Below are 21,309 nucleotides of genomic sequence, written 5' to 3'. Positions count from 1 at the left end.
GCATGGTTGACCTCCTTAGGAAGAAGAGTGTGGGCCCACTGTCAAAAAGGCTTTAGTTCTACCAAACTCATTTACTGAAAAGAAGGAGCCCTTGGGACAGGCCCTCCCCAGATGAGCAGAAGTAAACAAAGCAGACTCACTAGCCGGCAATCAGAGGTCCAATCTCACTACATAGAAAAGCAAACATCAATATCATTAACAATACTCATCTTCCAGCAAGTTTCATTAAACTCAGGGGACTTGCTTCTGAGGGAACACTGTTAGGGTTGTATTGTAACAGAAAAATGAAATTTCCAAGAGTGTCAAAGGGAAAAGAATGGTCTCTTTAATCTTCAGCCCAGAGAATTACCCTCCACTCAAAGGAGAATGGATGCATTTCACTGGAGATTTGCCTATCACCACTTTCTGCTCACGGAAATAATTCAAGACAAGTTCCAGGTGATCATTTGAGGGCCTCCCATACAATGAGCAATTATCTAGTGCCCTACACTCCACCAGACTCACTGGACTGCTGAATGGCTGCCTGCAGGTTTCCCTTTTAAAAAATATTTTAAATATAAATTAGTCAGCTTTCTCTTACTAGGAAAACAAAGATGTTAAAATACCCCAAGGACAGAAGCATACCCCCAAACCAAAAGCCAAATCCTTCCACTGAGCTAAGGCAACTCTTGAGGTTTTCACTGAGATTGAAAAAGGGTAAGGGGTCTTCTTAAAACAGATCACCATTGTTAAAGAACATTGCATAGAATTATTGCACCAGAAAGAAGGAGGCAGAGACCCACAAACCTCAAATGGATAATGATTTGGTTGGGAAGTATCTGTTAAAATCTCAGAAGCTGGGCTGAGCAAGATTTTCTGATCAGAGAGCAAAAGGTTTCAAGTGTAGTATGTATTTGGTATCAAATGGAAGGGGAGGCAAAGGTTCCCATTGTGGTTTGCTTTATTTATTCATTCAATTTCTGCACCACCTTTCATTGTGAATTATCTCAAGGAGATTTACACCTGAAAAACTTATCCTTAAAACAATCATGCACGCATTAAAACTAAAACTCCATACCAAGCCAGCCACAGAAGCAGTGGCAATGGGCGACACTAATCAACCACGCCCAAAAGCCTTGGTAAACCCATACAATGTAGGCACCAGTCAAATTTCTGACAGGAGGGAGTTCCAAAGGAAGCTGACTTATACTGAGACATTCATCTAGCTCAGTATTGTCTATGACAACTGGCAGCATAGGATTTCAGACAGAGGTCTCTCCAAGCCCTTCCCAGAGATGCCGGCAATTGAACCTTGGACTTTGTGCACAAACCACTGAGCTATGGTTTTCTCCCAAGTGAGGGCCTATTCAAAGCCAGGGTGCCACAACCGAAAAGGTCCTGTCCCAAGTGGCTCAGTGGGACCTCCAGCACAGCCTCTCCTGAAGATCTAAGGGGCAAGGCACGACAACACAGGAAGAGGCACTTCTTCAGGTATTGCTTCTGTGGCTGCAGAATGCAACATTAAAACACGGTCCTCAGAGGCTGAACACAGCTGCGACACACAACTGGTTTGTCCTGACCATTCCCCAATTCCATATCAGTGACCTCCCAGAGTAAAATTCAAGAAGTATCCAGATAATTAAAAAAAGAAGAAGAAAAGCTGCTCCTACCATAAGCACTGCCAGATATGCTGTTGGTGGGGGTGGCATGTTTCCCATTTTGCATCACTGCCCGGACAGGTAGCTGGTGTTGTCCAAGGGTCATGGGTGTTGCTTGCTGGAGGATGGTGACTGTTTGTCCTGGGACACCCTGGGCCATATGACTGGCAACTGTCTGAATGACTTGGCTGGCCGTGGGAATGGCGGCAAACGCAATGGTTGGCTTTTCCTCCATCCCTACAAAAAAACCAGAAGCAATTGTCACACACAATCTTGCAGTCTCATGAGCAGGCTTTATTTCCTATTTGTTGCAGGCAAAGTGGGAGCATAATGCTGAATTTTCATTGTTAGTGAACATGCACACCTGCACACACAAACAGGCATATTTTGGGAAATTTCCTTCACCCTGTTTCTCTTACTCCCTCGTCTGTGAGTGGGGGAGGGGGGCACAAGTTTTGCCTGGGAGTAAGAGTCGTGCACTGCTCTGATCAGCCAACAAGGCTCGACTTTCTTGCTTTCTGTTCTGCAGAGGCAGAGAGGAACACCCTTTTGTGCTTGCTGCCTGGTGAGGTGGTTTCGTAGGGAAAAAGTGGGGGATAGTCTCTCTCTCTCTGTGTGTGGCAATGACTTCCCCTTCAACCCAGGACACCAAGGAGACCATTCACTCCTCTCAGGTTTCAACAAGTGGCCTTGGCAATACTGGATGAGCGATACCGAAATATTATTTTTAATAATCCCTGTAATTTCCATCACTGCCTCCATGGTGAAGGGAGAAACAGAGGGCATTCTTTAGTGTATATTTGAACATCCCATCTCTCAAAGTGAGTTGGAGTAAATCTCTCCTCCCAGAATTCAAGTGAAATGAACACCGACTGATTCTACAAAAATCTGATATATTTTTTTTGCTTGCAAGTGACAATAATTGACAAAAATGAAAGGCTTTGTATCTAGAGAAAGCGGCAGCAAAATTACTTGGATACAAACAAGAGTTATTTGGACAACTCAGTTTATGCGATGCAATATTTTTGGTTTTTGCTTTGAGATGGTTCGTTTTATAGCTCTGCAGTTTTGTCTTTTGCTAATTATTTATCTGATCCATTGTGCATTATTCTCCTGTGACGACATACAGACAAAAATGCGGCACTGCCTGGCGCTACATAAGATCACATGCGCTGCCACAAATGCAATGCAAGAACCGTTACAGAAAGGCTCCAACTATTTTTGGAAGGCAAAGAATTCCAAGGAATGCCAATAATGTAACGTGTGAACATCCACCCAGTGGCAAACCTGTATGTTCAGTTGTGACTCAAAGTCTAAAAGCCACAGCATGGTGAACATGTTTGTTAGGACTGACCAAAATAACATTAAGTTACAAGAAAGCTTAGAATTGTTCATCAGGCTGGATGTTAACTGGGGGGGGGGAAGAGAGAGAGAGAAAAAAAGTTTGCTATGACATTGCCCGCCCCCCGCCCCCGTTCATAAGACTCTTAAGATGGAGTGCAGGTGGCGTTATATATAACCGAATTAGCCTCAAGACTGCAGGAGGCACCCAGCGCTACTTCAACAAAGGAAGCAAAAAAGTAGCTGTTTCCCCCCATGCTTTAAAATATATATATATATATATATATTTTGGTGTCTTGTTTACCAAAAGTAAAGTTATGCAAAACTATGCCCAATTAAGAACAAAAGGAGACCGAGGTCTTCTCATGGCGAGTGCACTACCTCGCGGCTCACCGGCCAAGTCCAAGACTGTTCCTGCTACTTCATGGGCACCGCCTGCTGGCCCCTGATTGGTCAGTAGGTAACCATTAGCCGCGTTTGCAGAGGTGGTCACCACCCTGACCATGGTTACAGTGGGGGCTTGCTGGACGACATGAATAGCATGACCTGACGGCTGCTGAGAGGTCACTATGGAGGCTGGCATGTAGGCCAGCGGCTTGGCCATGACGGCTGAGGGCCGAGGAGGGACTGCCATGATCACTGGCTGAGCGCTTACAGGTGAGCCTGAAAAGGAAGAAAAATAAGGAATTAGGAGAGGGGCTTCAAATCTACAGACAGGCTTCAGCATTCATGTAAAACGGATATTGCTGGACTCCAACTCCTATCAGCCTCAGCCAGTGGTGACAAGTGTAGGCCAACAACATCTGGAGGATCACAGGTTCCCATCCTGTTGTGAAAGAAAAAGCAAGTTTGTGGCCCTCATATTTGCAGACAAAACTCTAAAGATTTGTGGGCAATTTGGGCCACGTTTTAAAATCAGAGAGGTGCTAGCAGTACTGGATCAGGCCCACGCCCAACAGCTATCCCTCCTGCAAACGCACACAGTCAAATAACTCAGGCGAGAAAGACTCCGCGGATACTGTCCCAGTGCCCCCTGGCTCGACCTGCTCTCACTGGGCTGGCTATGAGTGACTGTTAGCTGCAAGGAGGTTTGAATGTTGCATTGCTAGCTAGCTGGAAAGAGTGTTTTCCCAGGTTGCTTGCAGTTTGACTGTTTCCGTGACTTGGAGTGCTTGCAGCTGGTGTGGGAAATATTTCTGGGCGTAGTCCAGTGTCCCACCCTTCAGCTTTTGCTGATAAAGAGCTGGCTGGTTGCTTTATGGCTGAATGGAGACTTGAACCGAGGTCCCCCTGGGTCTAGTCCAACACTCTAACCACTACACCACACTGGGTACCATCACCTTCCCATCCATTCACTCCTTGAATCCTTAACAACAACAAGAGCCGGTTACTGCAAGCAGAACCAATTACGAGTAACAAGTGAAGATATCTGAAGGAACGCCCCCCCCCCCGCATGTTCCTCATCGCTCCCTACATGCAATCATCCAGAAAAGTCTGCCCCCAATGTTGGCAGTCCAGCCAGTGGCTACTAATGCTCAGCCCAAGACTTCCTCTGTCATGGCACCCTCTATGTGGATCTCCTTGCCCAAGGAAGCCCAGATGATCGTTCAGGAGACAGGTTGGCTACAACTCCTCACCCCCACAAGGTGTCTTGGGTTGCTGGGAGACAACCGAGGGCTGGTTTCGTTGAGTTCTCCCCTCCCTTTACAGCCCTCTGATCTTTGTTTTTGAAAATTCTTTATCGTGAAAAAATGTAATGTTTTCTATTTCTCTTTTTTATATATGACATATTCTTAAGTATTATTTGCTGCTTCTACAGCCCCATTTGTGGAACAGAATTCCTAGCACATCAAGCGATGTTGTCAACTGTTCTTTCCTGCAAATAAACTCCGCAAGTTACTAACCAGGTGCACTTTGTGAATACCGATACTCTGGAACAGAAGCTAATTTTGAGCCAAAGTCATGGTCATGCGGAATGGGTGAGCCCTCCCTTGACAGGCACTCAGGAGTCTGCAGGCCACTAGTGTGAGGGGACAGCAGGCCAGGATGAGTCGGAGACGCGGGGGCACTCCTGGAAGGCAAGAGGGTAGTGAGCCAAAGGAAAATAGTTCACCAAAGATGAGGACACGGGGGATCTAAATTAAAACACAAGTATCTAGTAGGTCCACTGGGAGAACAGGATGCTGGCTGACATGGGCCTTTGGCCTTGGCAGCACTCTACTGATGTTCATAATTGGTGTGGGTCTGACTATGGCATAAATCATGTAATCAAAATTACAGCACAGAACCACTACATTCATCTAATGCCTGAGAACTTCACCTTTTTACTTTACAAAGCCAAGGGTCTAGTACTCATGGTAACCAAAGTTGCTTAGTTTTGTAACTTAATATCCTTTTTTTCATCTATTAAGGTGGCTAAAGGAATATTAAAGCATAGGACAGCCTTCCCCGGCCTTGCCCATGGTGCCTGGGGATGTTGGGAGTTTTAGTCCACCAACATCTGGGGGGCACCAGGTTGAGGAACCCAGTTTTATCTATTGATACAGTAAATTTATTTATTTATTACATTTATACACCACCCTATAGCAGAAGCTCTCTGGGTGGTTTACAGCAATTAAAAACAATAAAAACAAATATACAAATGTTAAAACACAAAGAACAATTTAAAAGCACAATTAATTAAAATAAAAAAAAACATTTAAAACACATGCTAAAATGCCTGGGAGAAGAGGAAAGTCTTGACCTGGAGCCGGAAAGATAACAATGTTGGCACCAGGTGCACCTCGTCAAGAAGATCATTCCATAATTTGGGGGCCACCACTGAGAAGGCCCTCTCCCTTGTTGCCATCCTCCGAGCTTCCCTTGGAGTAGGCACCTGGAGGAGGGCCTTAGGTGTTGAGCGTAGTGTACGGGTGGGTTCATGTCAAAAACAACCATTTCCATCAACCCAAAGTTAACGTTCTCATCATGATTTAGCATTACACCATGGTTAATGCTTACCAGGTTCCCTCTTGAACTGGGTCTGCAAATCTGCTTCAAGCCCTGGTTAGAGTAAACCATGGTTCAGGTTAACTCAGATATAATGCTAATTCGTTTCCGGCAGATAAAGGAAGGGACTTTACACCAGACAGGGAATGTGCATTCCTAAAGCAGGCTCCTGGTTTTCAAGGCGCAGAGCAAACATGAGCCTTGTCAGCTGCTCACACCTATATTCGACGGGCTCTTGCTCTACTTCTCTTTCCACAGTCCCCAACTTCAGTTTACAAAACCTGAAGCAAAAGCCCAAAAAAGTCTGCATCTGGTACATAATCCCAGAATTCTCCCTTTGCAGCTACCCCAGTTGTCACCAATCTGGTGCCGCCAGACAGTTTGGACTACAACTCCCACCAAACCCAGCCATCTCTCCTCTCTTCTGCTGTCAAACTAAACTCACCGGGAAGAGAGTGGCCCGAAGGGTGTTCGAAAGCAGGACACGCCCCTCTGCCTACGTTTCCGGAATGCCTGCTCCACCAGCTTGCCTTCCGAGGGAGGGTCTATTCTCCAGAAAGAGCCCTTCCCAGGCTCCTCCTGAGAACGTGGGACTTTAACAAAATAACGATTCAAGGAAAGATTGTGCCGAATGGAATTCTGCAGGGAGGAGAGGGAGGAAAAATTGTGACTCCAAAGTGAAGTTTTTTAAAAATATGAACGAACTGTGCAGATCCCCAAGGAAGGCACTTACCTGCCACCCTTTATCAGCTGTCCTGTAATATGGATAATGCTTGGTGATGTGGGCATAGATCCCACTTAGTGTTAATTGCTTGTCCTGGGCTGACGAGATAGCTTGAACAATTAGCTGGGCATACGAATACGGCGGCTTGGACTCATCCTGCAGGCAAGCAACACAAGCACAGACACACAAGGGAATTTTTAACCAGCTTCACAGTTCATTAATAATTTGGGACACAGCTTGTCAAACAAGGTAGGAGCCAGCCAAGCAGATGCCTTCTAAGGTAAAAACAAACAAAACATCCCCAGAAAACAGCTTCTCAGTGGAAAATTCCCCACATCGCTGCTTCTAAGGCCAAATCATAATTCCCCTTCTCATAAATCCTCCGCGTGACCACAGAGCCACTGGTTGAAAAAATCTGTTTTGTTTTTAAAGGGTATCACATACAATCTTTTAGTGGTGGAAGCAGTAGGTGTGGACGAATGTCTCCGTGGCCAGCTTGTGGGCTTCTCAAAAGGTATTGTTGGCCCACTGTGGAAAAACATGATGTTGGACTAGACTGCCTTTGATCAGGTCCTGTACAGCAACTCTTATGCAGATATGTAACAGCTTAAATGTCTCCTGCAGAAATGACCCTAGATACTGTGCTTTCAATATTTTTCACGTGTGATGATTTTAACTAGTAAGGGGGCAAAGCTGCAAGGCCACTGAGTCTAACACCCTTGGAAATCTTGTATTAAATGTTATAATTTGCTAGTCAGAGAATAAGCAGCTCTTATTCATTTCTTGGGGTGAAACCTTTGGCAAGAATTTATCTACAATTTACTCAACTGTCTGGAATAGGAGCCCACCCCTTGACCATATAATGGAGAAAGTGACAGCTATGCATGTACAGCGATTAATGCAATGCCAGGCATAATGGCCTTTGCAAGGGTGCAAAAGAGCAGGTAAAGTTTATTGGAACCTTTGGGCTGTCCCCGCCAGATGCATCCGCTTGCTGCTCAGATGTCGCCTTTGCCGCATATTCTGCTGCCAACTGCAGATCCGAGGTAATATTCTGTGTAAAGCGATACCCTGAGGAACCAGCACCACGAGGACTGGCCGGGCACGAGTTGGGAACACTGTCAGAGAAAGAACAGTATGTGTTAATGTTCACAAGACAAAAATCAGGAAGAGGCACAGAACCAGAAAGAATGCAAACTTGTCCTCAAAGGTGACAGCTCAACGCATTTCAGAACACAGGTTCCTGCTTGGGATCAGATGATCCGCTGCAGTATTTGTGCAAGACGCTTCAGCAAATCTAGAGAATTTGAAAGCCTGATTGCTGCTGAGTAGGGGACCTGTGTTCCCAAACGCAATGATCTGCAATAAATATTCTTAGGTTATTTATTTATTATTATAAGCAACATTGTTATATTATTTATTATAAATATTTTAACTCCCTCTCCTGCACTGAACAAATTATTCCAAGGTGGGGTACATTTAAACAAAACAAAGGGAGACCATGAGCACAGTATCATCTCTATCAACAAGGCAGACAGAACAACAAAATCAGGACAGCAACAAAGAAGCGAAAATGATCCAAATACCAACCAGCCAAATCAACACAAGCCTGTGCACGCTGATGCGTTTGTCAACAGACATAAAAAACTCTAAAAGTCAACAGCAACAGTATCTTGAAGGTGCTTCACAGACAGATCACTACTACGGAGAAGGCCCCTTGAAGGTTGCCACGTAACAAGAGGCCCTTCCACTGTGGCACAGCTAAGACAGCCTCCTCCAAGGATCTTAGGAGGTCGATATGAGAGGATGCTGACTTTTAAGCATTTGGGTCCCAAGTTGTTTAGGGCTTTATAAACTATCACATAAATGAAATAATAGTCACGTATTCCATTGCTATCCTGCCCTTCTTCCAAGCAGGTCAGGGCTGCATACACTGCCGCCCTCCCCCCTGTCCATTTTATCCTCACAAGAACCCCATGATCCAGGTTAGGCTGAGAGTGTTGCTGGCTCAAGATCATCCAGGAAGTGTCATGGCTGAGCAGGGCTTTGAACCTGGGTCTCCCTGCTCCCAGACTGATGGGCTCCGTTTCTGCAATAATCGGATTTGCCATCAGATTCATTATTATTTCTGATATTTTCTCTTTGCAGAGATAATTCTGAAATAGCGGGTCTCTGAGCCTGCTTTCCAATTCATTCTTCATTTTTTAAAAAACAAAATCAGGACAGCAACAAAGAAGTTCTTATGTTACTAATGAACTTATGAAACATTTTCCACCCACATCACTGGGTCCCTCCATGCTTTACAGGGCAAGGTGTTCCACAATGTTGGTGCAGCCACTGAGAAGGCCCTGTCTCTTCTCACTATCAGCTTCGGAGGGACACAGAGAAGGGCCTCTCTTTCTGATCTTAGGGAGTGAGCAGGATGGTGTCCTGGATAGACCCAAGCCATAGAGGGTATTAAAGGAAATCATCAATACTTTGAATAGTGCCCAGAAGCAAATTGGTAAATAGCAGACATTGCCAGGGTAGGTGTTACATGGTGTCACGGGGACTGTCAAGCAGGAAGCTTCCGACTGCCTAAGTAAATCCCAAGCAAAGTTTCTCCAAAACTCTAACCTTTAATCATGAAGCTAGCAGCTGCCATTTGATGCCTCAAAGCACCCAGTGCATTTTGCTCTGCTAATCGCCTTGGTTGCAAAGTGACTAGCTCAGAGCTGGGACACTCATCAACTGACCAGTCAACATCGCCAACTATCATGAAACCATGCCCAACTAAATGTTATCTATGAAGCCATGACACTGATGGATGCCTGAAGAACTGGCCTGCTCCCTGCTTAGTACACCAGACTTTCAATAACAACAACTGCTTTGCTTTAAATTCATTTTGGACCTGCAGGCTGATGCTGATGCTCCAGGATAAAAGCCAAGGAAAGAACTGTTAAGTGAATCATTCACATTCATGAAAACATTACCTAACATTGTGTTAAATATTATAACACCACACTGCCTTTTTTATTCTTTTTTTTAAAGTCCATTACATTGTTTCATAGCTATAAATTTGATTTTGTAGTTAGTGGTGATATATATATATTTAACAAAAAATACATATTGTTCTAAAAAGGTTAACGGTTTAACAAATGCTAATTTTACAATATTTAACCAGTTAATTCACCAAATCTTTTTTGACCAGTCATATTCAGAATTCCACTCCCACTAGTGCGATTCCTGCATTGAGCAGGGGGTTGGACTTGATGGCTTTATAGGCCCCTTCCAACTCTACTGTTCTACGATTCTATGATTCCCTGGGTTCTGCTCTACCAACATTTATATCCCATCTTTCCTCCAAGGAGCTCAAGGCAGTGTACAACATGAAACACTGGTTTCAGTGAGTCCACTTCAGCCCTCCCCAGCCTCGTCTTCCAGACATTCTGGATTACAGCTACCATCATCCATGACTTTTGGCCATACAGCTGAGAAAAATGGGAGTTCACAGAATCATGGAATAGTAGGGTTGGAAGGGGCCTATAAGGCCATCAAGTCCAACCCCCTGCTCAACGCAGGAATGTCGTCCAAAACATCTGAAGGGCATCAGACTGGGGAAGGCTGCTCTACTCCATGACGTAGTCAGATAAAAAAGGCAGAAAAGCATTCCTAAAAGACAGCTTGCCTACTCATTACAGGTCTCCCATGAAATTCATAGCCACAGGGAAATGTTGGGTGTGTTTTAGGGTGAACTCTGGTTCACACAGGTCAATCCCCAATAGATCTGGCCAGAGCACTGTGTAACTTGAGTGTTGTTATGTGCCTCCAAGTTGACTACGACTTGTGGCGACCCTATGAATCAGTGACCTCCAAGAGCATCTCTCATGAACCACTCTGTTCAGATCTTGCAAGTTCAGGTCTGTGGCTTCCTTTGTGGAATTAATCCATCTCTTGTTTGGCCTTCCTCTTTTTCTACTCCCTTCTGTTTTTCCCAGCATTATTGTCTTTTCTAGTGAATCATGTCTTCTCATGATGTTTCCAAAATATGATGTTGTTGTTGTTGTTATGTGCCTCCAAGTCGACTACGACTTATGGCGACCCTATGAATCAGTGACCTCCAAGAGCATCTGTCATGAACCACCCTGTTCAGATCTTGTAGGTTCAGCTCTGTGGCTTCCTTTATGGAATCAATCCATCTCTTGTTTGGCCTTCCTCTTTTTCTACTCCCTTCTGTTTTTCCCAGCATTATTGTCTTTTCTAGTGAATCATGTCTTCTCATGATGTGTCCAAAGTATGATAACCTCAGTTTCATCATTTTAGCTTCTAAATGATAGTTCTGGTTTAATTTGTTCTGACACTCAATTATTTGTCTTTTTAGCAGTCCATGGTATGCTCAAAGCTCTCCTTCAACACCACATTTCAAATGAGTTGATTTTCCGTTTTCACTGTCCAACTTTCACATCCATACAGAGATCGGAAATAGTATGTGCCTCAAAAACCTACGCGACATGCATGGCAGACAAGCTGATGTGAAAAGAATCCCTTGAACAGAATTTGAAAATCACAGGCCTAAACAGACGCCTGACTCCTTAAGCTTCATCAGTGGGGACTGCAGATGTTGATACAACTTCCAACCATCTCCTTTGCTACTCGTGTTTTCAGTAGCTTAATGAAAGTGGAGAATCACTGACGTGCCACAAGATGGCGCTCATGGCACAAGCTATAAATCTAAATAACAAAAGAGAAAAATAATGAACGCTTGCTTAAAACTCCTGCATCTCTCAGACAAAAACAGGAGCAGCCATGCTGCAGGACAATTAATAAGCAAGTAAAGACCGAAGATCAAACCGGGTAAGAATGCTTTTAGGGGGCTGGATTGCAGGGGGACAAGTCCATGTGCCAAGCACTTTCTTGGCCTATGACCTTGCAAAGGCACATGCCCCAGCATCAGAGCTAACAAGTCTGAATGGAACACCAGGACAGCTGTGCATATTCTGAGTTCCTACATGCATCTGACATAGGATTAGGAAAATAGATTGCCACTGTTTAAATGGCACCACCAGAGAAAGAATCTGAAATTTATTCTGTGAACTTACATGCAATATAAGAACATAAGAAGAGCCTGCTGGATCAGGCCAGTGGCCCATCTAGTCCAGCATCCTGTTCTCACAGTGGCCAACCAGGTGCCTGGGGGAAGCCCGCAAGCAGGACCCGAGTGCAAGAACACTCTCCCCTCCTGAGGCTTCCGGCAACTGGTTTTCAGAAGCATGCTGCCTCTGACTAGGGTGGCAGATCACAGCCATCATGGCTAGTAGCCATTCATAGCCCTGTCCTCCATGAATTTGTCTAAGCTTCTTTTAAAGCCATCCAAGCTGGTGGCCATTACTGCGTCTTGTGGGAGCAAATTCCATAGTTTAACTATGCGCTGAGTAAAGAAGTACTTCCTTTTGTCTGTCCTGATATATCCTCTCTCTCCCCACAAACCTCAGTTTTTCAACACAAACACTTAAAAAGCTAAGCAAAATGGAAGTCTGAGAAAGAAGTCAGGAACACAGGTAAGTATTGCAAAAAATACTTCTGCCTACAAATGGCAAGACACAAAGAAGAACTGCTAAACCCCAGAGAGGAAGTGAGGGTTCCAAGACCAACGTTCCCACTTCAAAGGGGGTGTCTGCGCACGCGCATGTTTAGAAGGAGGGATCTGCCGTGCAGTCTGAGAGTTCTCGGAAGAGAAAAGTGATGTATCCTTGACAAAGGGATCCAGTGGAAGAGAAGGAGGGGAATCTGTGCGGCTCCCCTTTTGGCTTCAGCTGCTGCAGTTTCTTTCTTTCAACCCAGCCAACAACAGACAAAAGCTGCTGCTTCCCACAGCACTAACTTTCTCAACATAACTTTAAGACACAATCCTGACCATCCCAAAGAACATCTTGACATTTCATACGAGGATGAAGCCAATTCCTGGTTCCTTTCTCCTCATGCAATGTATGCGCACAAGCAGCCTAGATAAAAAACATCCTTCTACATCCTTTAGGCCGCCCCAAATCATACTCCCACCCACCCACCCGGTAGCAGTCCCCCCCCCGGCCCTGCTCTCTATCCAGCTGAATTTGGGGAAGGGGACTATGACATTTGTTACTATTGTTACCTTCTGCTTATATATGTTGGATTATTATTGCTGCATCATGTGCCTGTATGTGCACTCCATTACTTACCTGCTCTGGGTATCGGTGACTTACCTATACACAGCATATGGGGGAAAAGTTTTATAAAAAGTAAAAAATAAAAATGTCCAAATCCTTATTGCTTACGCATCGGTCTGAGAGGGGTGTGCATAAATCACATGTTAAAATGCACTGTATAAAAATACCTGGAGATTCTGCTGGAACATATCATTGGTCCATGAATGGCAGTGGCTCTCCAAACATTTCAGGCAGGAGTCTCCTCCAGGGCTGTGGAGTCGGAGTCAGAGTCGTGGAGTTGGAGTCAATTTTGGGTGGAGTCGGAAGAAATGTACCAACTCCAACTTCGAAATAAAAACTTTCATAGGAATTTAGGAAAGTTTTCTTTTTCAGAAATTTTAATCAAATAAATATATTTTATGTTCTATCAATCTAGCCTGATGATTCACATGGTGGTGATGAAATGCCTTGTGCTACCATTTTACTACAGTAAATTTATTACTAGTTAATATACATTTGCCATTTATGAAGGCGTCGGAGTCAGACAACAGAAAAATAGAGGAGTCGGAGTCGAAGGTTTGGCATACTGACTCCACACCCCTGGTATCCTCCAGCATATTTGGAAATGCTGGGGGTTGAACTTCTGCATGCAGAGGCACATGGTTTTCCACTGAGACAAAGGCCTTCCCCTGAGCTGGTCCAAACGCTTGTTTTGGGATGCAAAAGGTGTCCGTCCAGGCTTCAGGCTGTTTATACCACCTCTGGTGTTGAAAACGGAACTGGGAACCAGCCTTGTCCATTCCGTGGCAGGGACCAGAAAGGCCACAGCTTAGTGGCCAAGCATGTGTTTTGCATGCAGCAGATCCCAGGCTTAAACCCCAGGAAGTAGGTGATGGGGAAGACCTCTACCTGAGAGCCGGTGGCACTCAGAGAAGACAGTGTATGGCTAGATGGACATACAGCCTGATTATTACAAGGCAGCTTCCTGTGACATTATGCATGAGCAAAGGATAGATGCTACTAGCTTGCAGGAAAACAGGGCAGATTCGCAGCACGCAACAGCTGGAGATTAGATCATCCGAGTTAGTCTGGATGGCGAATGGTGCTCAGAGACTGAAGCAGCAAGGCTCTAACTGGAGAAAAATGATTTCTAGAAGGCCCTGTCATCTCTCATCAGGAATAACGGGATATGTTGACAGATCAAGGTTTGCAAACAAACAGCACGGAATTGGTCGTGCAAGAAGGTACAGTGTAAACTGACCAATTCCCAAATCCTCCCACCTAAACAGGTTGCAAGAGCCATAGGGATGAAGGAAATATCAAAGTGACACAGTCCAGACTTTCAAAACCACCAATAGCCATGACTCTTTATGAACACAGATGGGGTGTCACTCTGTCCCTGCATCTCTATGATGAAAGCCCTACATGCCAGGCATTGGCAGTCAGAGCGGCAACCACTTCAGTGCATACCGAAAGTGCTAGTAGGGAGCACACTGGGACTTGGCAGGAGTTTGCCCCCTCCCCCCCCCTTAGCTTTCGTTTCCTTCCTTCAACGTCCTCCTCTTCAACAGGGGCTTCAACTCCTCTTGAGCTATTAGCCTCCCAGATGATGATAACAGTGATAGGATTATTAAAATAAAAGTAATAGTAATCATAATAGATTTCTTACCTGCCCTTTATCATGAGGCCTCAGGGCAGGTTACGACAATTTAAAAATGCAATATTAAAATTAGTTAAAACAAATGAGAGTCAAGAAAATAGGGCTGGGTCCACAATAAGAATGGTTAACGAAACAAGAGATTTGTACGTTACTAGTAAAACGTTTCGGCTTCTGCCTTCATCAACTGCGCTCTCTCTCTCTCTCTCTCTCTCTCTCTCGGTGTCAAAGGCCACGATAGAGAGGTGTGTCTTCCACACATCACAAAAACATAACGAAGGTGCCACATGTACCTCTGTAGGGAGGGAATTTCACAGTTTAGGGGCTGCCACAGAGAATGCCCTCTCCTGGATCGCCACCCCCAAACATCTAAGGATGACAGAACTACCAAAAGGGCCCCCCTCTGCTGATCTTAACCAGAGTAGGGGGTGGGAAACCTCCAATCTTGGCCTGCCAGGGGGTCCAGTTTGGCCCACAAGGCCATTTTCTTCAAACTCCACTCACCTGTCAATCAGCTGACATCACAACGACTACTCTCTCGGGCTTCCCTCAGCAGCAGTGGGTGCTTGGGAATCCCACCAAGGGATTCTGCCAGGTGGGCGGGACAAACTACCCATCAGTCATTGGTGTCAAAATGATGTCAAGTGGCCCCATCTACGAGGCCCATCATAATAAGGATCTGGCCCATGGAGCCAAAACGTTTCCCCACCCTTGCCCAAGAGGTAGGGAAGGAGGCACTCTTTCAGATATTTGGGGTCTATGTGGCATGCAGGATGCAAACATGCAAGGAAACAGGCGGTGCATCAATATCAACACCACGTTTCCCACTAAACTGTATTACTGGCTGTATTCACCCTCTGGTTCTCTCCATCAGCTGGGTAGTGGCCTAAGGCTGCCAGTCTGGTTGCCCAGTCTGAGTAGGAGGCTAGGTGGGAAAGCACTATTGCTCACTGTCAAGACACGCTTTCCTGGAATCCATACTGTTGGAAAAACACTAGAAGTTGACAACACACTTAGGCAGCTATGATTAGCTTCTCCCTGCATGTGTCAGTTTGCCCAAGAATTAGGCACATTCATGCACAAAACTTGGTCTATGAGACACAGACACACTTGCTTTTGCATACGCTACATAGAGCAAACAAGCAAATGCATGAAGCCCCAACCAAATCAAGAGCCATATGGTTTAGGATGGATCTTCTTATAAACCCGGCATTAACTACTGAATAATTCTACAGGTTAACAGGCTTGCCGTACATATTAAAAACACATCAGAGAAAATTATCGGGGGGGGGGGGAGATTTAGATAGAAAGGTTAATCTTTAATCAACAATCCTATATTTATTATTATTATTTATTTCGTTTCATTTCTAGACCGCCCATAGCTAGTAGCTCTCTGGGCGGTGTACAAAACTGGATTAAAATACAATAATATAATAAAATCAATAACACATAGCAGCAAATTAACTAACAAAAAATTAAACGTAAAAACATTAAAATGCCTGGGAGTATAGCCAGGTCTTAACCTGGCGCCTAAAAGAAAGTACCGTAGGCGCCAGGCGTATCTCCTCAGGTAAGCTGTTCCAGAGTTCGAGGGCCACCACAGAAAAGGCCCTAGATCTAACAACATTCCTCCGGGCTTCCTGATGAGTTGGTACCCGGAGGAGGGCCTTAGATACTGAACGAAGTGGACGGGTAGGTTCATAGCGGGAGAGGTGTTCCACAAGGTATTGCGGTCCCACACCGTATAAGGCTTTATAGGTCAAAACCAGCACCTTGAATCTAGCTCGGAAACAGATGGGTAGCCAGTGCAAGCGGGCCAGGACAGGTGTTATATGCGCAGACCGATAGGTCCTCATCAACAACCTGGCTGCCGCATTTTGCACTAGCTGGAGTTTCCGAACAGTCTTCAAGGGCAGCCCTACGTTACCAAATTACCAAATAACCAAATTATTATCAAGGTGCTTATTTTTATTCAAAAAATGGCACTCTATATACACAAGAGGGAGGTATTGCCAGGCATGTGGGCACCCAAACACACCAAAAAAAAAAAACCTGGGAAAAAATACCTCCCAAAAGCTGCAAACCAGAATCAAAACATGCACAAGAAGCCTGGGGGGAAATCGTCCAACCCTGGCCACTTTCTCATCCTAACCCTACCTCAGAAGGTTGTTGTGCAGATAAAATAGGAAATGGAATAACCAGGGCTGTGGAGTCGGAGTAGTGGAGCCAGAAGCAATTTTGGGTGGAGTCGGAAGAAATGTACCAACTCCGACTTCAAAATAAAATTAATATTTTAATATTAATTTATTAATATTAATAAATTAATATACATTTGCCATTTATGAAGGAGTCGGAGAGTAGAAAAATAGAGGAGTCGGAGTCGAAGGTTTGACGTACTGACTCCACAGCCCCACGAATAACCCCATGAACACCTTACAGGATCATAGGATGCTGCTTCATACAGAGGCAGCCTGTTGGTCCATGCAGCTCAGTGATGTCTGCACCAGTATTTTTCCATGTTGGGCTACAATTCCCACCATCCCCAGCCGGTTTAACCAATGGTGAGGGGAGTTCTAGTCCAACAACATCTGGGGACCCAAGTATGAAGAACTAGCAGCAGCTCTCCACCTACCTGGAGATGCCGGGAATGGAACCAGAGATCTCCTGCATGCGAAATGCGGGCTCTATCGTCGAGCTCCAGCCCTTCTCCAAAAGCTCCCCATGCTTCTTGGAGGAAGGACAGGACATAAATGCAACGAACAGATAAATAAAGTGAATGTAGCATAAAAACAAGAGCACGCTACCTGAGAAGTCACAGCCCCCGCTTCTTGAAGGAGCAACCTGTAAGAGCGGCTTTATACCAAAGTGAGAGCAATAGTTCTTCGAGCCTAGTTCTTCCACTTGCCCTGAACGGAGGCAGCTCTCTGGGTCTTCTCAGGCAGAAGACTTTCCCATTGGCAAGGGAAGCAGATGCCTTTGCTATACAAAGTATGTGCTGCACTCAGGTACATATAGGCCCTCCCCCGCTCTAATACTGGGCTGGTTCACATGTCATGCCAAGCCAAACCATGGCTAGGAAAGAGTAGGGAATTCCCCAGGTTTGGTTTCTGACAGGCCACTTGAAAATTGCTGAGGGTCTTGGCGGATCACTTCATTATTTTTCTGCCTGTTGTAGCAACTGTAGTATGCAGTGCTAGATGGTATATGGTATTTAATGGTATTCTTACAGACCACCTGAATGAAGCTCTCCATGGACCAAAGTTTGGGAACCCCTGGCTTAGAGAGTCCGTCAGTCACTCTCTCTCCAAACTATGAGCTGTAACCAAGATTTGTTCTTGGTTTACTCCTTATGGTTTGTCTGGGGGAGACAAACTGTGAGCCAAGGCTTGCACATTAATGCTAAGTCAAACCATGGCTTTGCTGTGGGTAGCATAGCGGTACTAGAGGGGGAGCGAAGCAGACATGATCACGGCTGCTTCTCAGATTTAAAATTGCCTCATTAAACTGCTAGTAGCTATAGAAGGGGGAACACACAAAAGATCCTGATTTGTGGGGAAATTATGGTTTGTTTGCATTATAGTTGCCACGTTCAGATGAAATGGCAAAGCTATGGTTTACCACAAACCAGAACCAGAAGCTTCTAATATTCGCCCCTCACACATGGATGAAGAAGAGAGTGGCTTCATTTACATGCAATGGTAAACCATAGTTATGAGAATGAGCAGCAGTGAGACTTGGGCTTATGCAATTGCTCTTCCTCCAGCGACATGGCTCTGAGGAAGGAGTTCAGAAGCTTTTGCTTCTGCTTTAGATTAACAGCAACTTGTTATGATGTCTGAACCTGAACAAAACGTACTTAATGTTAACTATGGTTTGTTGAAACAATCCAACTTCAAAACGTCATTTATGAATCTGGCTTGTTTCAACTAATCCCAGTTAAGGTTTTGTCTGGGTTCAGATGACATGCTAAACTGAATTTAATGTAACACAGAATCAGAAAGTTTTGATATCCGTGTGGGAGAGGGAGCTTGTGAACCTAAGGCTTGCTATAGTCTAGTCCTCTTAACACTAAACCATAGTTTAGTACTACATCTCAGCACAGCCAATTTGCAAACTTGAGACTTGCAGCATGCATGCAACATCAAACCGTGCTTTGCCATTATGTCTGACTTCAGCCAAAAGTGTTGAGGCCTTACCAAACATAAGCTTAAAGAAAACTTGCAATAAAATTAACACAACTCATAAGACAGCATATTTATATGGAATGCTTACAAGTCCCATTGACTCTGACCATTGGTAATGCAGGCTGAGGCTGATGGGAAATGTAGTCTAGCAACCTCTAGAGGGCCGCAGGTTCCCCCCTGATTTAGATGACCCCCCTTTAATTACATGCAGAAACTTGATATAATAGTTATATAATACTTGCAGAGTGTTAAGTACATTATCATGATCTCATTCATTCTACCTGGCCAAGTTCAAGGTCCTTGTGTTGATATGCAAAGCCCTGAACAGCTTGGGCCCAGGATACCTTAAGGACTGTCTGAACCCTTCTATCCTATCCCAGCCCAGCCCAGCCACTGAGATCTTCCAGAGGAGCGCTGTTAGTTGTGCCCTGTGTTCCAGAGGCCCAACTGGCCTCAACCAGAAGTCAGGCATTTAGTGTTGCCAGTCCCATGCTGTGCAACCCTCTTCCAGGAGAGATTCAGCAGGCAACCTCGCTTTTGACTTTCAGACATCTCTTGAAGGCTCTTTTTGTGCTGACAGGCCTACACAGCATTTTAAAATTGTTTGAGAAGCCATTCATTTTCATGATCGTTTGTTATTTAAATGTTTTTACGTTGTTGAACACTATCTTGGTTTTTTGCAAGAGAGTGGTGTACAACTATTTTTCTAAATAAATAAATAAATCCTCACAATGAACTCTGCAAAGGCTCCCCTTATTCCCACTTTAGAGCTGCAAAACTAAGGCCCAAAGACAATATCTACAATCCCAGCACAGTATTACGTTTGCTTAAGGCTATGGGAACTGGTAGGGTTAAAGGCGCACGACTCTTCATCAGGTTGTGGCCAAAAGCTTGCCCAAGGCCAACAGCAAACCTGAGCAGGGTTGTGAGCCTGGATCCATGAGATTGAAATGCAACACACTGGCCACAGAACTGCAGAACCTCTTAGGAGGCTTTGCCAAGGCGACACAAATAAAATAAAAAAGCAATGAAGATAATTCGAGCAATTCTAGCCTCATGCTTTTTCCATGAAAACATGCTGTTTCCAATTAGGACAGCATTCAATTTAGATGTACATTATGAAAAACAGAATACATACATTGGAAGATTGCAAAAAACAGTTGCATAACCCATTTGAACAGTACGCACATCTCTGAAGAGAAAGCAATGCAGTTAGATTAAAAGCATATTTTTGGAGCCTACGATATCCCCAGAATCAAATCTATACTTGAGACTGACGCTGTACACATTTAAACCCACCTTCTCCCTTTCACGTTCTGAGTCACTCATTTCTGTTTCTGGTGAGCATCTGCAGAGTTTTATTTTCCCATTTCTAACGAGCCAGCAATGCATTCACCCTCTGTGGTCCACACAGGGAACTTCCCTATATTCCATACAGTTGCTGGTACAATACCCGCAAAGCACCTTTGAGGATTCCAGGTTGGGATCGTTACCTGTCCTTCTCAGAGCTTGCAGGTAAACATTCAAGGTTACGCAGAATCCGTTTGGAATTGGACTGGACTGCCTTCAAGTCGATCCCGACTTATGGCGACTCTATGACTAGGGATTTCATGGTGAGCGGCATTCACAGGGGGTTTGCCATTGCCTCCCTCTGAGGCTAGTCCTCCCCAGCTGGCTAGGGCCTGCTCAGCTTGCCACAGCTGCACATGCCAGCCCCTTCCTTGTCCACAACTGCCAGCTGGGGGGCAACTGGGCTCCTTGGGACTATGCAGCTTGCCCACGGCTGCCCAGGTGGCACGGCATGTAACCCCTGAGCCACTCACTGTGGGGGGATCTTTAACTGGCCCTTGACCCCCAGGAGACACGAGCGGGGATTTGAACTCACAGACTCTGGACTCCCAACCAGGCTCTCCTCCCCACCAGAGCTGTGGAGTCGGTACGCCAAACCTTTGACTCCGGCTCCAACTCCTCTATTTTTCTACTGTCCGTCTCCGACTCCTTCATAAATGGCAAATGTATATTAACTAGTAATAACAAATTTACTGTAGTAAAATGGTAGCACAAGGCATTTCATCACCACCACATGAATCATCAGGCTAAATTGATAGAACATAAAATATATTTGATTAAAATTTCTGAAAAAGAAAACTTTCCTAAATTCCTATGAAAGTTTTTATTTTGAAGCCGGAGTCGGTACATTTCTACTGACTCCAACTCCACCCAAAATTGACTCCGACTCCACCTCCACAGCCCTGCTCCCCACTGCATTAATTTAATTGTGTGGACCCCAATGTGCTGGTGCTTGTGGCACCACGCACCCTCAGACATATCCCAGGGCATTTTTTTTTGCATGTCTGTGGCAAATTGAGGGATTTTAAAAAAAATCTTTTGGGGGGTTATTTGGTGGGGAGGGGAGGTTGCCTGTTTTATCTCCTTTTTCTGTGTTTCATTATTTTGGTGGAGTGAGGTGCCATGATTTAACATTACACGGCTGAGCTGCAGCAAGTCTCAGTTGTGTGTTATCCCTCCTCATCCAGCGCAGCAGTCGAGGCAAGGTTTGAGAGCTTTTGCCTCCATTTTAGATCAACCCCAGCTTGTCATGTCATCGGCACCCAGA

General features: G+C 45.0%; 1 protein-coding gene across 3 annotated transcripts in view; it reads right to left on the bottom strand.

The window, feature by feature from the left end:
• The window catches only part of FOXK1 (forkhead box K1), an 84,497-nt gene that overhangs the window by 13,656 nt on the left and 49,532 nt on the right, over window positions 1-21,309 (bottom strand). For 2 of the 3 annotated variants that reach the window (XM_061599355.1, XM_061599358.1), the window contains exons 3-8: window positions 7,652-7,808; window positions 6,700-6,846; window positions 6,412-6,605; window positions 4,883-5,049; window positions 3,360-3,641; window positions 1,650-1,874 (exon numbers count right to left, since the gene is read on the bottom strand). In XM_061599355.1, the coding sequence (XP_061455339.1) occupies window positions 1,650-1,874; window positions 3,360-3,641; window positions 4,883-5,049; window positions 6,412-6,605; window positions 6,700-6,846; window positions 7,652-7,808 (1,172 nt within the window). The remainder of the gene's footprint in view (window positions 1-1,649; window positions 1,875-3,359; window positions 3,642-4,882; window positions 5,050-6,411; window positions 6,606-6,699; window positions 6,847-7,651; window positions 7,809-21,309) is intronic. The other variant, XM_061599356.1, reaches the window with a different exon arrangement.

The sequence above is a fragment of the Rhineura floridana genome, chromosome 17, assembly GCF_030035675.1.
Source record: "Rhineura floridana isolate rRhiFlo1 chromosome 17, rRhiFlo1.hap2, whole genome shotgun sequence".
Taxonomy (NCBI): domain Eukaryota; kingdom Metazoa; phylum Chordata; class Lepidosauria; order Squamata; family Rhineuridae; genus Rhineura; species Rhineura floridana.
Note: the sequence above shows the minus strand (reverse complement) of the source record. Positions and strands in the feature narration are given on the sequence as shown.